The 12,479-nt window shown below is 39.7% G+C and overlaps 1 protein-coding gene across 1 annotated transcript in view; it reads right to left on the bottom strand.

Annotated features, from left to right (window-relative positions):
• Nucleotides 1-1,022: 1,022 nt before the first annotated feature.
• Nucleotides 1,023-12,479, bottom strand: part of DSTN (destrin, actin depolymerizing factor) — a 35,018-nt gene continuing 23,561 nt past the window's right edge. Inside the window, exons 2-4 of the mRNA XM_003983801.6 lie at nt 7,804-8,111; nt 4,460-4,536; nt 1,023-2,259 (exon numbers count right to left, since the gene is read on the bottom strand). Of these exons, the coding sequence (XP_003983850.1) occupies nt 2,150-2,259; nt 4,460-4,536; nt 7,804-8,111 (495 nt within the window). The 3' untranslated portion in view covers nt 1,023-2,149. The remainder of the gene's footprint in view (nt 2,260-4,459; nt 4,537-7,803; nt 8,112-12,479) is intronic.

The raw sequence follows: 12,479 nt of genomic DNA, 5'->3' as shown, positions 1-12,479 counted from the left end.
TCTGCATCAGAATTACCTGGAGTCCTTGTTAGCAGGATTCTTGGGCCCCAACCTCAGGAATCCAGTAAGAATCTCTCAAAAGTTCCCCTAGGTAGAGATAACAAGTAACTATTAGCATCTTCCCAATTTCTGGTGTAAGAGTGGAGTGTTGGAAGACGTTTACGTTCTCTTACATCCCTGTACCAATTTGAAATCCTTCCATTCCCACAGCCATGCATCCCTCTCCCATATCCCCAACACACACGCAAATGCACACACACCAGCAGGAAAGGGTGGTTACACATGTAGCGCCACATGTCACAAGCTAAAACCACAGAAAAAAGCTTCCTTCTTTTAAAACTCTTTGACCAAATACCTGGCTGTATCTACATGGCTGATTCTGGAGTAGGGCAGCCGTGGCCTGTGATGCGTGGTAGGCTGTTAATATACACGGTCTCTGAAAGCACTGCTTTGCAGTAGAGAAAATAAAAAACTCCGGAAGAAAGAATGACAAGCAGTCAATCAGTAACAGTAAGCCAGTAGCCGGCACTGTCTTCTAGACCTTTTTTTTTTGAGAGCGAGTGTGGAGGAGGGGGCAGAGGGTGAGAGACAGACAGACACACGGACGGACGCACGCACGGAGGGAGGGAGGGAGGGAGAGCAGGCTCTACACCCAGCATGGAACCAAACATGTGGCTTGATCTCATGACCCTGGGATCATGACCTGAGCTGAAATCAAGAGTCAGATGTTCTTCAACTGACTGAACCACCCAGGTGCCCCTAGACAACTCTGAAAGAAGTATTTTAAGTGTAACTTTTTTGTCTCCCAAACAAATCAGGAGATATAAGCCTGCTGTTTGAATACACATTTAGAGTAGGAAAGGATTCCCAACTTTTACACCAACTTCCTCGTTCAATAAGAGGAGGAAAGAACTGTGATCTTAACTCTAATGGTCTGAAATACCCAAACCTCCACGCCTTACCCCACTTACGGTAAGCAAAGTCCTCCATCCCCAATTCACCGTGAATAATTACACGAGAGGGAGTTAAAAATGCTTCCTTTATTACATAAAGCCAATACTGCTACTTCTAAGTCCAACCGTGTGCATCTCTACACCGTTCAAAGTGTCGTTATGCCTGTGATGTTAAGGACAATCACTTGCAAGTGTCATCAGGTAGTGGCTTCCGTGGGTGTCATCCATTACACCTGCTCCCCATTTCCCATACAATCCACAAACTGCTCTAGGAAATTTGGAAGTTCTCCCAGGCCCCAGCATAAACATGTACCTAATGTTCTTCCACACTTTACTGTACCAGAAGCAACAAAATTTTGAAGGAGACACAATTAAAGAGGTCACAAGTGTCCCAGCCTTTCAATACACGATTTTATCATTTTCATTAACAAAGTATATTACAATGGAGCCCTAATTTGTGTTATAGTGAAGTCGTTGCAAGGTATTGCACATTCTCCTGAGGACACACCATGATTTTATTTCCAAGATGCAAGGTCACTCTCAGAGCAGTCTCCCGAACTAGCGAATGGAGAGCTTACTGCAGGTGCAGAGAGCTGCTTCCTGTATTCCAACCGCGTGCTCAAAATAGTGCTTTGCAAAATCAGCGCCGGTTAGAAGTGTGCACAATTCTGAGGCAGTCTCCATCACACAGTTGCTAGAATTAGAAGGCTGCCTGACTTAGTCTTACTGTAGTTAGTATATTAGTGCTGTTACATATGGTGAGGAGATTTATTTTCTAGTATGCAGTTTAGCTCCAGAGAGAATAAATTTGGGCCAAAATTATAACCAGATTATGACCAACTCTCTAAGCAAAGAAACAAAGTAACTGCTGAGGTTACAAAGATGCAGTGATTCTCTTCATACGGCCTTGTACTGTTTTGTGAACTGCATTATTAAAAATCATGAGTTTAACAAAAATCTTTACAAGCCAACCCATCAAAAACAGGCATCTGGCCAATAAGAATTTAATTTCACACCAATAAAACTTCAGATTTTAGATTTATTTAGGGCCATCTGCACATGTTTATAGAATATTTAATTTACTCTAACAGATGACAAGACAGCTCCCCCTCAGTGAGACCCTGGCCTAAACATTTATATAGCAAGAGGATAACATTAAACATGGAAGCTTTCAATTTGTGGCACTGAATGATGGTCTACACAGGGCATCCTTCAAAAGCTACAATTAAGGATCCACCTAGCTTTTCCGCAATACAAGCCCGATTGAGGTCTTCTGGCCCATTTGCTTGACATTCGTGTTTTATGCCTAGGAAGGAAAAACAACAATTCTATTTAAGAATTATAGCAGTAATTTAACCTATTTCTCTAAGACAGCAACTGTTTTAAAAGACCAGCGCTAACATGGATAGACAAACGGTGGTATATACAAACAACAGAATACTACACAGTGAGGAGAATCAATAATCTGTAGCTACATGCGACAAAATGAAAGACTAACAGAACGCTGACTAAAAGAAGCCAAACTTTATAAAAACATACATTCTAGATGATTCTATTTGTATAACAGAAAATCAGCCAACGCTATTTTATGCTGCTAGAAGTCAGGGTGCTGGCTCCACGTGGAGGAAGGAGTAAAAGAAAGTGGTGTGACTGGAAGGGATATGAGGGAGACTTTTGGGGTGCTGGTTGTTAAATCAAGAAACCACCATTTTGTTCAGTTTGTGAAAATTGAGTTCTACAATCATTTATGATGCATACTTTTCTATAGCTACGTTGTACTTCAATAAAAAGTTAAAAAGCAGGTCTAGTAATTTTCTTGGTTTTTAAAATGTAAGTAAAAATATGAATTCAGTGTTTTGATTGCACAGTTGATTTTAGTTAACTACACTGAAGAATAAGAGTATTTACACAACCAGCATCTCCTTTGCTCTAGAAGTTAGCTCTCCAGTGGTATTATACTGTACGTTTAAGAACTCAATCACAATGAAAACTATGTAAAATGTGTTACTGATTGCTTTCTCAGAAAAATTACATCACCACGCTGCAGAATCAGCTCACTTAGGGAATCACATACAGTAGCTTCTCTGTAAACAGCTACTGTTTTTCAAACAGCTGCATTGTTTCTGATTGTTCATAATTTTAAGACCATTTCTTAAGCTGCAGAAAGTACAGCAGGTCAGCCTTTGGACCGCTTAGACTGACTAGAGAAAGCCAGTAATGGTTTCTCTAGGGAAAAAAAAGCAACAAGGTGACCATCTTTAACATCACCAGGCCAAGTCTATATAGCAATTCCATTTCCTTTACTGAAAGGCAACACAGAATAAGGACGGTAAGGAATCCATTGTCAATCTTTTTCAGTTGCATTGTGGAACGTTAAGGAGTCCCGCTAAAACATCAGTTAACCAACCAGTGAACACACTTCCGGCGGTGGGGGGGGCGGGGAGAGGAACATCAACCCAAATGCCTGTGGAATCTGACATCTGACAGGCCTGAACTATGCAGCAGCAGGCTTCAAGAAAAGAAGTGAGTTTTCCTAAGCAAAACAAGCTAGAGCAAACCTGTTCCACTACAAGAATATAGAAGCCAGCCATGGTAAAACCAAACAAAAACCACACTGGGCCAAGCCCTAGGACCTTGGCTCACACAGCTGTTTGGAGCTAGCCACGGCAAGGAAGGTGGTGGGACACCTCTTAAACTGAGCCTACACAATCCGGACCAAGCCTCCCATTCTGCTATGGAGAGAATCAAGGTCGAAGGAGGTTAAGCGGTTTGGGCCAGGGTCACACAGCAGTTAGATTACAAGCTTAGCCCTCATTGCAGGCCTTTGGGCATTTGCCCCATGCTCCTCCCATCATACCAACATTTCCTCCTGGCTGGAGGCAGTAAGTACGGTCAGGCCGTCTCATCAGGATCCCACTCACCCAGTGGCAAGTCAGAGATAACTGGCCAGTTCAAGAAGGGCACTTTCCTTTGGACACAGATGAGACAATTAGCTAAAATCATACCATTCCAAAGTAAAGCTAGAGACAGAGTATCCTTTCCCATTTATGAATGTCTCTTTTATGCAACTTTATTATGTCAACACATTCAAAGGCTATAAATTCACTACTTAGTATGACCAACACAAACCAATTAATCTCCACATGCCGTGTGAGAGACTCAGCAGCATCCCAAACTAGTTTCAAACCAGCCTAAACAAGTCCTATGCGGGCAATGTCCAGAGAATAAGGTGTTTGGGGGTTTTTTGTGTGTGCCCCCTACCCCTACCCCTCCCTGAGAATAAGGTTTTCAAGACAGGCTGTTCAGACCCGGAGTGACCAGCATAAGGCAGAAGACATGCTGAAAGCCGGGTTCAGTCTTCCAGGTTTTTCCTCAAACCAGGCAGCACGTGCCTTCTTTGTCACCAAGACTCTCCAAAGGAAATAAGGTGCTTCTTAGAAAAGATGCAGCCCCCAATTCCAGGCTCACCACACCTCTAAATATTTGCAAGTAAATCTAATCCATACCTTGAAACTTCTTTTTGATTGCATCCTTGGAGCTTGCATAGATCATTTTACTTTTCAGAGGAGCTAGTTCTGGTGCCCTGGATAAAAAGATGCCAAAAATGGAAAAAACGTTTAGAGAAAGTACAATTTACACTGTGTTAAGCATTTGCATCTGTGATAGGGGATGGTCCTCAGAATCTCCCAGGAGAGTTTTACTAACTACCCAATTTTCCTATTTCCCACCTCCTTAGAGATGTCATGATGGACACGCATACACACAATGGCTCAGGTTGACTAAGGTGGAAACAAACTAGAACCACTGATTTAAAATTAGATTAATGGTCCATAATAAAAAATCCCCACACTGGTCAATTGACTATATCACCCAATTTGTTTTCTTTATATTTTTCCCCCCATTTTTATCAATAAGTTCAGGCAAATTACAACCATCTTTATACGAGGTTTTTAACTCCTTCTGGTTAGAAAAAAGGTTTCAAAACACAGAAAAGTACAGAGAATAATCTGTAAATCAAGTATTTGCCACCCTGAATTAAGAAATGCTAGCAACTTAAGCATTTTTGCTTCAGATTATTTGTAATATATTCTTTTTTAGAAAACAAAGTAAAAGTCCCCTTCTTACCCCTCACCAATCCCTTCATTTACGTCTATTCCAACGGCAAATTCTGACCACACAAGTATGTGCTTTCCATCTTAGTCTCAAATAGTAAAAGAAATCACAAGGATTTTTTTTGTAAGCATAAGCAATTCAGCATTAATATGCCTTAATTGTCAATATTACTATTATCTTGTATTTACAAAAATGTTAGTGTCTCCCTCCTCTTGAATGAATACTGGAAAGCATGCTTCACCACTTTCTTCACCAGCAATATTGAAAAATAATAGAAATATTATCAGAAATATTAATAGAAAAATAATAGAAATATTAACAATGGACAGAAAACGCTCATCCTATCCAAACCCCTTGCCCATGAACGGATCGTTCCGCACAATACCATCAAGCCCCACTGCCTCCACTCCCCACTATCTACATACACTCCTAGATGGAGTACAGTTAAATACTTTTAAACACCCAATGCTTGCATTCAGCTGCCATGTTTCTAGACAGTCTTCCACAGCCATTAGCGACAAAGGCTGGTGTGGACCTCACCTAATCCACTCCTCCCACAGCGGGCAGTCTCCATCCTTGGGAACCAGAAAACGTAGTCTGTGTGTCTCTCAGGTGCTTATTCCTCCCAACCTGAAGTTCCAAGGAGGGAGGCAGGGCCATAACCACCACCTCAGGTCTGGAAATTGCTTGAGCTGCAAAGTTACCTGGGTTCTTTCTTCACACAAAATAGGTCAGGGACAGGAAAAGGCATTAGCTGTTCTGATTCTACTCTAACCAAACACATATGTAGTTAGTTAATTTTGAGAGCGTGCATGCACACATGGGGTAAGGGCAGAGAGAGAGAGAGAGAGAGAGAGAGAAAATCCCAAGCAGGTGGGATCCTGGAAATCAAGAGTCTCACACTTAACCAACTGAGCCCCACAGGTGCCCTCTAACCAGATTTTTAAAACACCTTAAGAGCCATTTCCTGGGCCCTAAACAGAGCCTGCTGTGGGAAACTCCTATACAATTTTACAATTTCTTAAAGGAGCAATGCAAAACAAAACACTGCATTAACACTGAATTTCCCTTTCTTCTTTCCAAATATTCTCCAAATGTCCTTTAATAAGGACGTATTGTATTCACAGTGGGGGGAAAAAAGTATAAACACCAGGGGAAAAAACAGCGCAAAGGAAGGAAACAGGCACCAACTTAAAAAACTAATCCTTTAGCTGCCATCTCTACCACTCAGCTATAAATCTTAGAAGGGCAGAGGCTTTACCTGTTTTCCTCACAGCTGTTTTCGCAGGCCCTAACACAAACGCTGGAATGTAGCAGAAATAAAAGTTCAAATCAGGAATGCGTTCACCTGAGGTCCCATTAGCTACGATCCTTACGTATGTATGTCCGTGGCTGTCAGGCTTGCGGAACAAAAAGCTGCCCCCAAACAAGCACCCTGACCCCATATTTATATCCACACAGCATCTTGGTTTAACCAAGTTCGATAAAGGCTTGCTGCAATGTAACTGAGGAGTGATCTAGAGTTACATTCCTTTTAAACCAGAATTCTTTTGACTACCTGGCTCCATATCCCAAGCCATTGGTGGCACGCAGTTAAAAGCTAAGCCCCTCCTCGCCTTGCCCTGCCTCAAGCAAAAGTATCAAGAGGACCCTCGCTCCCCCAGAATCAAAGGCTGTCACCATTCCCCCTTCCATCGGAAGCTAGAGAATATTCTGTGGTAAGAGTTTCTTATCAAGGACAGTAGCATAATACAACTAAGTAAGACATACATGTGTGACTGTCAACTCAAGCTTAATCTCAAACTTACTTGAAAAGACGAGAATAACTAATTTAAATAGCCTTTCAAGAAAAAGGCCACATCACCTTTATAACACTTTTTCACCATTTAGAACAATGTCCAGTAGAGCTTTCTGCAATGATGGAACTGTCCTGTCTGTGCTACCCAGTAAAGTGTCCACTAGTCATATGTGGCTACTGAGCATCTGAAATGTGGCAATTGGACTAAAAAACTGAATTTTAAAATGTATTTAATTTTAATTATTTTAAATTTAAATAGCCACAGTGGCTAGTGGCTACCCTGAGCTAATTACAGTTGTAATACCAGTACCGACTTCAAAAGTAACAAAGCACAGAGGGACAAGGATGGGTGATTTAAAAAGTGAGGAGCTGGTTCCTGCAAGACATGTTGCAGAAGGATTTTGGTGCGCTAAACTTTCTCCTCAAGATTCCAGGAAGAATTTTTTGAGAAACTGTAACTTATAAGAAGTGAGTCCAGGGGCGCCTGGGTGGCTCAGTGGGTTAAGTGTTCAATTTCAGCTTGGGTCATGATCTCACAGTTCATGAGTTCGAGCCCTACATCAGGCTCTCTGGTGTCAGTGCAGAGCCTGCTTTGGATCCTCTGTGTCCTCTCTCAAAATAAACAAATATTTAAAAATTAAAAAAAAAAAGTGAGTTCAGAGAATGCATAACATCTAGCTCCTGTCCCTTCTCCTACCAAAAAAATTCAATTAATAAAAGTCATAGTCTTTCAAATACACAGAGAGTAAAATTTAGTTTTCATCCCACAAACATCAATCCAGCTAAGACATTATGAAGCCCTAAAAATAAAAACTAAATGACAACGACTGCAAATAGCTTGACTGAAAATCATTTTGGCCCTAGGAACTGGTTCTCCAAGTGCCAACAATAAGAGATCAACACTGAGTTTTACAGAGCCTCGATATTTCTGATGCTTACCACAAAAAAAACATCAACTCCTCTTTTCTGGATTCCTTGGTTTCAAAGCTTGCATCATACAAAGCATAGCGACAATCTTTTTCAGGAAGCATTCCCACAAAATGCTTGAAAGGATCGGTTATGGTTACACCAACATCTCCAACCAAGATCTCTTTCCCTTCTTCTACAATGATGCACTTTTTGTCTGCACTGAGACAAAAAATGACAGCCTTCTTTCTTTTCTTGATTTCTTCTGGTGTGGAGCACTTCCGAACTTTCATGTCATAAAAAATGCGACATACTTCATCTGCAACTTGCACTCCTGAGGCCTATAAGGGGGGGAAAAATCAGAAGGAAGCTTACAACTTTTATTGTGCCAAACATAAAAACACTATGTAACTTTTTGTTATAGAATGGCATGCACTTCCAATTTTTAAGAACTCATCATCCAACAGAAAAACAAAATCTAAGCTGTAATCACTAATTTCAGGCATTGAACTTTTAAAAAGATTACATACATAAAATATTCATCACTATTATATGGGAGTAAGAAGACTGAGCGACAGCAACCCCTCCTACCCTAAAACCTAGAAAAAGATGCTTCCTTGAGGTGGATTCTTTTCTTTTTGAAGAGGTTGTTCAGAGCCCTGCCGGGGACTAGTCACCTCCCAGTTCGGGTTAATGATACCCAAAATTATTTTCATAATGCACAACAGAGGGACAGAATGGCTGGGTTGGGAAAATCCCATCCCCCCAGCATATCTTTCTCTAATAAAAGAGGAGTTAAAAGGTCTTTGTTCTACTCACATTTCAAAATCATGTGATTAATATTTAGTAACATATTAGTCATATGCCTTTAAGATTTCACTCGCAAAATCCCCAAGTTTAAGTTTTATTTATTTATTTATTTGAGAAAGAGAGAGGCCAAATGAGCACACACGCAGGGGAGGGGCAGAGGGAGAGGAAGAGAGAATCCCAAGAAGGCTCTGCACTGTCAGCACAGAGCCCAACTCAGGGCTCAATCCCACCAACCGTGATATCATGACCTGAGCTGAAATCAAGACCCTAACTGAATGAGCCACCCAGCACCCCTAAAATCTTCGAATTTTAAATTAAGATCAGGGTAACTAAAACCGAGACTAGACCTTAATTGTTTTGACCATGGAAATGATAATTATGTGACAAGATAGTGGTATTAATGTAATCATCACACTGTAATACATAACTCTATCAAATCAATACCTTGTATATCTTAAGCTTACACAATGATATAGGTCTTTTATATTGCACATTTAAAAAAAGGGTAAGAAAATGTTTACTGCTACAGAAAGAAGACAGTTTAAGATCATACTGACCAGAAAAATAAGCCTTTTACCATGTTATACTTGCTATTCTGAAATGAGGAAGCAGTTACACATAATCTTCAGAGCAAAAAATCTAAAGCCAGTTTTTAATCTTTTCATCTTTAAGAAGTGTTCTATTTACACTAACTTCACTAGAGCCATAATTTTTAATGCTTCATTAACTACTGTGGTTTGCATGTTAGCTTTTCTAAAGCAAGATTTATGACCTTAACAGAATTTAAATACTAAACAATGCAAAATTAATGTCAAGTAATGTGATTAATAAAACTGCATATAAGATGAAAGGACAGCCCACATACGGGGAGAAAATATTTGCAAATCATATATCCAGTAAGGAATTTGTATCCAGAATATTATAAAAGTCCCTTATAACTCAAAAATTAAAAACACAACCCAAATTAAATAGAGTTAAGGGATCTGAATAGACCTTTGCCAGAAAGATATAAAAAGGGTCAGTAAGCACTTGGAAGGAGCGCTCACCATCATTAGCCATTACGGAAAAATATATCAAAACTACAAGGAACTACTGCTTCACACCCACTAGGACTAACAAAAAAGACGGCAGTAACAAATGCTGGTGAGGCTGTCGAAACACTAGAACCCTTCTACATTGCTGACAGAACCGCAAAACAGTGCAGCTGCTTCAGGAAACCGTTTGGAAGTTTCTCAAAAAGTTAAACACGGAGTTAATACCTATCAAAGCCACTCCTAGGTATATGCACAAGAGAAATGAAAACGTATGTCCATATAAAAACTTGTACACGGGGCACTTGGGTGGCTCAGTCAGTTAAGCGTCTGACTCTTGGTTTCAGCTCAGGTCATAATTTCATGGTCCTGAGATATAGCTGGGCGTGGAACCTGCTTAAGATTCTCTCTCCCTCTCTCTCTGCCCCTACCCCACTTGGGCGCACACACTCTCTCTCATACAAAATTTAAAAAATAAAATAAAACTTAAAAACTTTTACAGGAATGTTCAGATCAGCATGATTCATAATAGCTAAAAGGTAGAAAGACCCAAATGTTTACCAACTGATGAATGGACAAACAAAACGTGGTAGTATCCATACAGTGGAGTATTATCCAGCCATAAAAAAAATAAGGTGGTGTTACATGCTATAACATGGATAAACCTCACAAAACATTATGCTAAGTGAAAGAAGCCAGATATAAAAGGCCATATATTGCATGATTCTATTTCTATGGAATGTCCAAAATAGACAAATCCACAGACAGGAAGCAGATCAGTGGTTTCCAGGGGCTTAAGGGGGAAAAGGAATGGGGAGTGACCACTAACAGGCATGGGGTTTCTTTGTGATGTGATGTGATGAAATGCTCCAGGATTTGACAGCGGTGATGGATGCAGAACTCTGAATATACTGAAAATAACTGAATTATACTTTATGATATGTGAATTATATCTTAGTAATAAAGCTATTACTTTAAAAATGCATTTTTTAAATTTTTTTTAATTCCTATTTAATTAAAATATTTTTTAAATATTTTTTAATTCCTATTTAAAAAATAGGAATTCTGGGGATTAAAATATACTAAGATTCTAGCATGTACTTAATATTGAGGTAACTGGGCCATATAGTCATCTCATTTATTAAAAGAGCTCTAACACACTTCAATCCTATCCAATCCATAGCTGATCATAATCTACTTCAATCCTATCTAATCTAATCCATTTTGTTTATAAACTTTTCACTCTAAATTAATGAAGTAGTAGAGAAAATTAAGACTACAAAACTACCTCAAAAGCGATACAATTTTATCACTTTCCTGCTTTTAAAAAGCAATTTTCTTTAACTTTCTTTTACTGCTTTAAGAGTAGTACTGTTCTGATCTTCAACAGTTCATCTCTGTTAAACAAGAATCTTTATTTTGCTTTTTTGAACAGAGGTGAATAAAATGTCCAAAGTAACAAAGATTAATGAACACTAGAAAGAGCCCCCACTTCCTCTAACTCCCTAGTCCATATGCTGATCCATAAATCACAATTGACCAACCCATATTTAAAAGCATGAAGGAAACATTGGAAGTCTTATATACAACCAATCATTTGAATGTACCTGTCAATATGTAAGTGAATTACCTCAAACAACACTTTAAATTCTGACTTAGAAATAAATCCTATTAATCACATACAGTAATTGGAAACAAAGTCAATATGTATTCTGCAATTATAATGCAACTAATCTCAGCCAAATCTAGCTGTAATTTAGAGGAACCTTAAAAGCTTCAATAAGGAGAAGTTTTGAGCTTTTCTCTATCACGAAGGAGGTTTATGAAGTTTCTGATGAAAGGAATACTACAGACACTTGTGCTTGAGGAAATTAACATTGAAGACTGTGAAGGAAAAACTGGCAAACACAATGAAAACAGGAAGACCACTTCTGAAGCAATTACAAATATCCAGAGTATGTTAATTTTAAAGACATCTAGGTGGAGATGACCAGTTAGCAGCTGGCAATGTGAGCATGTATCTGATAGGTATTTTGGACTATAATCAATATCTTAGAGGCACTACCATTAAGTTGCAAAAGAGTAGCAAGTTAAGGGGACTAAGAAGAAATGATCAGGAAACCAGAAAGAAAAAGTTAGAAGGGAGAAAACAGCATCCTAGAAGCCACGAGAGAGTGGGCAGGAGGGGTCAACAATACCAAAAACTCTGAAGCTTGAGAATGACTGAAACAGACCACCAAGTTTGGCAACTGAGTTTCTATGCATTTCAGGAGATTGGAGGAATGGGCAGAAGTCCAGGGTAATGGGTTGAAGATTTACTGGGGTAAACTGAGGAATTAAAGACAGAAAGCACAAGATGGTTAATGGCAAAGGGAAAATAGTGTGCTAACTTTACAGAAATTGTCTTAGGACTGGGGAAATCTGACCATACTAAAAGTTTAAGAGTTTGAAGGAACAAGAGGAGGAAAACCAAAACACCAAAGGCGGGGGCGGGGTGTGTGTGTGTGTGTGTGTGTGTGTGTGTGTGTGTGTGTGTGTCCGTGTCCTAAGGTATCAGAAGAGCCTAAGAAAAAAGGTCATGTTTTTGGGTCTGCAAATCCTCAAAAGTTTTTCCATATAAATTATTTTTTTGTTGTTTGTTATTTTTTAATATTTGACAGAGAGAGAGAGAGACAGAGCACAAACAGGGAGAGGCAGAGAGAGAGCGAGACACAGAACCCGAAGTAGGCTCTGAGCTGTCAGCACAGAGCCCTACGCCGGGCTCGAACCCACCAACTGTGAGATCACGACCTGAGTCAAAGTCGGATGCTTAACCAACTGAGCCACCCAGGCACCCCAAGTTTTTCCATATAAATTAATGGTAATTGC

The sequence above is a fragment of the Felis catus genome, chromosome A3, assembly GCF_018350175.1.
Source record: "Felis catus isolate Fca126 chromosome A3, F.catus_Fca126_mat1.0, whole genome shotgun sequence".
NCBI lineage: Eukaryota > Metazoa > Chordata > Mammalia > Carnivora > Felidae > Felis > Felis catus.
The sequence above is the reverse complement of the archived record's forward strand: the minus strand, read 5'-3'. Positions and strand labels throughout refer to the sequence as shown.